The 4080-nt window shown below is 39.5% G+C and overlaps 1 protein-coding gene across 1 annotated transcript in view; it reads left to right on the forward strand.

The window, feature by feature from the left end:
- LOC144631211 (ubiquitin-conjugating enzyme E2 E2-like) overlaps positions 1-1255 on the forward strand; it is a 9402-nt gene extending 8147 nt beyond the window's left edge. The window contains exon 7 of the mRNA XM_078489628.1: positions 598-1255. Coding sequence (XP_078345754.1) covers positions 598-695 — 98 coding nt within the window. The 3' untranslated portion in view covers positions 696-1255. The remainder of the gene's footprint in view (positions 1-597) is intronic.
- The last annotated feature ends 2825 nt before the right edge of the window (positions 1256-4080 follow it).

Raw genomic sequence — 4080 nt, forward strand, 5'->3', positions numbered from 1 at the left:
TAAACGAAATGAAGAAAATTATATTTTTGCCGTAAAAACAACACTTTAGCGTGCCTTCGCATCGTATTCAGTCAAGCGAAGAGTTTAAATTGCCCTTCACTGTGATTGGTTGCCTGACCAAGGAACTCCAATTCTTTTGTTTAAAACTTGTCTTGTGATTGGCTAAAAAACGTTGGGTGGCCCCGGTTGAGTTCGTTTCACTGTAATATTCTATGTGTTCAATTAGTGCCTAAAAAGATGCATGGTTTCTAATTTTAATTTTTATTATATCCCTTACTTTGATTCATGGTTCATGTGTATATTTCTAATCCTGTAGTTAGTCCTAACTTTGCATTATAATGCTAGTCAGTTTGTACAAAGCATGCAGTGCTGAAATAAGAGATCATCGTCATCATCATCATCATCATCATCATCATCATCGTTATCGTCGTCGTCTTCGTCATCATCATAGTCATCATCATTAGAAGTCTTTTGTGTTGTTCAGACAGCACTGAACCTCCACTTTCAGTCAGACCACTAAAGTATATGACTTGCATCACCTTAGGACTTATATTAAGAATATAAGTTGGAAATAATAATTTATGCTTTTTATTTCAGCGGATCCGTTAGTAGGAAGCATAGCCGCTCAATATGTGTCTAACCGAGAAGAACACGACAGGATAGCGAGGGAATGGACCCGAAGATACGCCACATGAATGTACATAGAAACATATTAATCGATTTTAAACCCTGTAAATAGCTCCGATGTAAGATCTAAGACGACTCAGATCTCAAATCAACAGACTTACTTGCATGCTTTCCTATCAAGCGAAGAGCGAAAAAAAAAGAAGAGAAGTAAATGACCGCGTGGGAATTGGGAGCAAGCTGAGGGATTTACTGCTTAGTCTCCAGTTTCCCGCGGCGATTTCTCTTTATCTTGCTTTCCGTTCAATGCTTGATAAAGAATGTTCGCAGTCTACAAATGAAAGATTTACTTACTGCAGTTATCTGTGGTCAGCAAAATGGTAAAAAAAAATTATATGAATTGAAACCACGTGCTATCGCTACTGTTTATTATATGTGCATTCAGACAGAGTGCAAGATTATTTAATTCAACGCAGGGTCGGCGACAATAAACACCGGCTCTCGAGATAGTATAAATAGCTTTAACAAAATTGATTTAAATTACGGCTAAAAGTTTTGTTAGAATGAGTTATTATTGTAATTTAACTAGTCTTGGCTGGGTTAGAAATAAATAAAGAGGAAAACAAAATTGCGCTTTCGTTGGCTAATTGATTAATGACTGACTGACTGACTGACTGACTGACTGACTGACTGACTGACTGACTGACTGACTGACTGATTGATTGATTGATTGATTGATTGATTGATTTGCATTTGATTAGATGCACTCACATTAAAGTGGTGGGTCCAGTTGGATCTTTTGAGCAGAAACAATGCCCCTACCCCCAAAAACAATAGAAACTGCTACACTGGAAGACCAGTAGAATTACAAGCTTACGAGAGCTGTTCCCGGGGGGCACTCCCTTATTAGGGCTTAACGGGGACGTGCGGCCCGATAGGGTATGGTTTTCAGGCTTTTCTGTCTTGAACGGAGTATATATTTCACCTCTTTTTGTCTTAAACGGGGTATCTTTGCATGGACCAATGTCAAACAGGATAGGCTTATATGCCTGCAGAGATGTAACAAGCCAAAGTTTCACAAATTCTTTCGTATTGCTGACTTACATTGATTTCGGCATTGATACTTAGCTTAATTCACGATCACAATAAAGCCAGTGCGGTACTTGTTTATGTCTTAGACGGAGTATCAAAAATTGGCATTCTGTCTTAAACAGAGTAGGAAAATCAGAAGTTCGTGTCTTAAACAGGGTCAGGGTTTAAGAGGCCGGGCCGCACCTCCCTACCCGAAATTATGTCGAGTACCCCCCCCCCCCCCCCCGGGAGCTGCTACACTAAGATTTTCGGAGTCGGGTGATTTTCTACCTACCGGTCCCTGCTTTGTTGTTCTCTTTTATAACCGTTATTCACGGGTCGTCATGCAATTGTGTGCAAGTTTGGATCAGTGACTGAACAGTATTAGCAGCCCAGTTTTGATTTTGTAAGGAGGTTCTGCATTCTGTGAAATCTTGGTATATATATTTCAATCGTCACTCTACATTTTGTGGCTTCGTTTTAATAGGCAAAACAGCCATATCCCAGTTGCCTCTTACGTTTTAGTGGCACAAGATGAGGTCTGCCGCAAAACAACTCCAGCTGATCAAAGTGCGTTTCCATCACTGATCATTTTCATGCCAATAAAACGCATTTTCAGTTGGACAAAGGCGTTGTAATTTGCCTCGTTTTAAAACAGAGGGAAATGTTACTCAGGAATGACTTATTGTATATTTCGTGTCTTTTACATGAGGCGAGGTTGAAACCCAGAAATCGCGGGCTCAGTTGCAACCAGCCTTCACTCACTTCGAAAATGTTGAGCTTCATGGCGACTGCGCATGGCTATGTTTTACGGCATAGCAGTTTTCTTTTATGTTGTACAACTTTTTCAAAAAATGTTTTCATTTACTAAAAGCTTACACTTGATTAGACTAGTAATAATCATGGATTAGCGGAGTGCGTTCGAGACAATTTTCGTCGTCTTTACACGACTGACCTCCAAAGACGCGAACACAAGCACGTCGAAGAACATGGACAACTTCGTTGTTTATGCGCATCCTTACTGCGCACTTAATTTATGTCGTAATAATTAAGCGCGCGCTGATGGTCTCCGTTGCGTTCACTTCGCTTGCAGCTTTTAAATGGCCGGTAACCCCCAATTTTATTACATTTCTGACATGGGTAACTCATAATCTCACAGCGGTGAAAGTTTTACACTGAAAAAGTCAATGTGGGAAGATTTTCGCGCGGACGCACTAAACTTCAAAGCGACACACGAAATGACTCACTCGATTTTCACTTTTTTCGAGTTCGATGGCTGACTCAAACTCTACTTCCCTGGATGACATGCTTCCCATGACATTTTCGGTATTATTTTAACTTCGGGTACACGTTCCACGCATTAATTTTGTTTACACAAAAATGCAAATTCGATGCCATTTTGTTATGCATGAGATTGAGGCCCTCTGCATGAGGTCGAGGTCACTTGTAGCAGTCCAAAAAGTCTCAAACGGTTATGGCATCAGGCGATCGATACCCGCGGGACTGAACCATAGAACTCGCGGGACTGACGTTGGACAAACGACGCGATTAGTATGCGTTCTCCTTCGTCGAACGCAAAAAGAGCTAACGGCCGGACAGGGCTAGCGCCAAGTGAACCTATGTAATCCTCATTTGTTTACTTCCCCAAACTTGTTCCAATCTATTCTATCAAATTATTTTAAGGTTTAATATATCGTGACATACCCCTTTTAACTTTGACCAACCTTTCTCCCTATAACGGGATATTAAATCAGTGAAAATCAATAAAATAAAACAAGATTACTTCCGAACGAACTAAAGACTTCAACAGACAGAGTTTTACAGACAAAAAAAACGGAAAGTAGTTTTTAATGTGGTCAAAACAGCATGTCCACAATCACAAACACATGCGGTGTTGAAATCTATAGTTATAACACGGTCTGCCGACAGGAAAACCTGTAAAAACGTAATTTCCGTTTTAAGTTACCTCCAGTCACGAAACGGCAAGTTCACGACTGAAGAACTTGAACTCAAGAATACTTAAAGAAAGATATTTATCTTTTTTGCCAAGTATTTAATGACTATGTACTTATTGATAGGTCGTGACATGAGTGGAACGTGATTTTGCGTGACAATTAATTGTTTGGCTTCCTTCAGAGTTAAACAATTTGATCAAGGGGTTTGTATGTACTTGTCTTTTCAAATTTTTATAGTACTGCAATGTATGAAAGCACCTTTTCAACACAATGGAAAGGATTAGGACAATTGGATTAGGAAATGATGGGGTTAATTCTGGCCCTTAGCCTAAAAAAGAGCAGGAAATTTATCAAAAGCGTAGACTGAAATTTGAAAAAAATTACAATGAAAGTCATCAAGCGTGAGAAAAAATTGTGTAATCATTATTTC

Source organism: Oculina patagonica, chromosome 11 (assembly GCF_052425735.1).
Source record: "Oculina patagonica isolate OP01 chromosome 11, crgOcupat, whole genome shotgun sequence".
In the NCBI taxonomy this organism is placed as follows: domain Eukaryota; kingdom Metazoa; phylum Cnidaria; class Anthozoa; order Scleractinia; family Oculinidae; genus Oculina; species Oculina patagonica.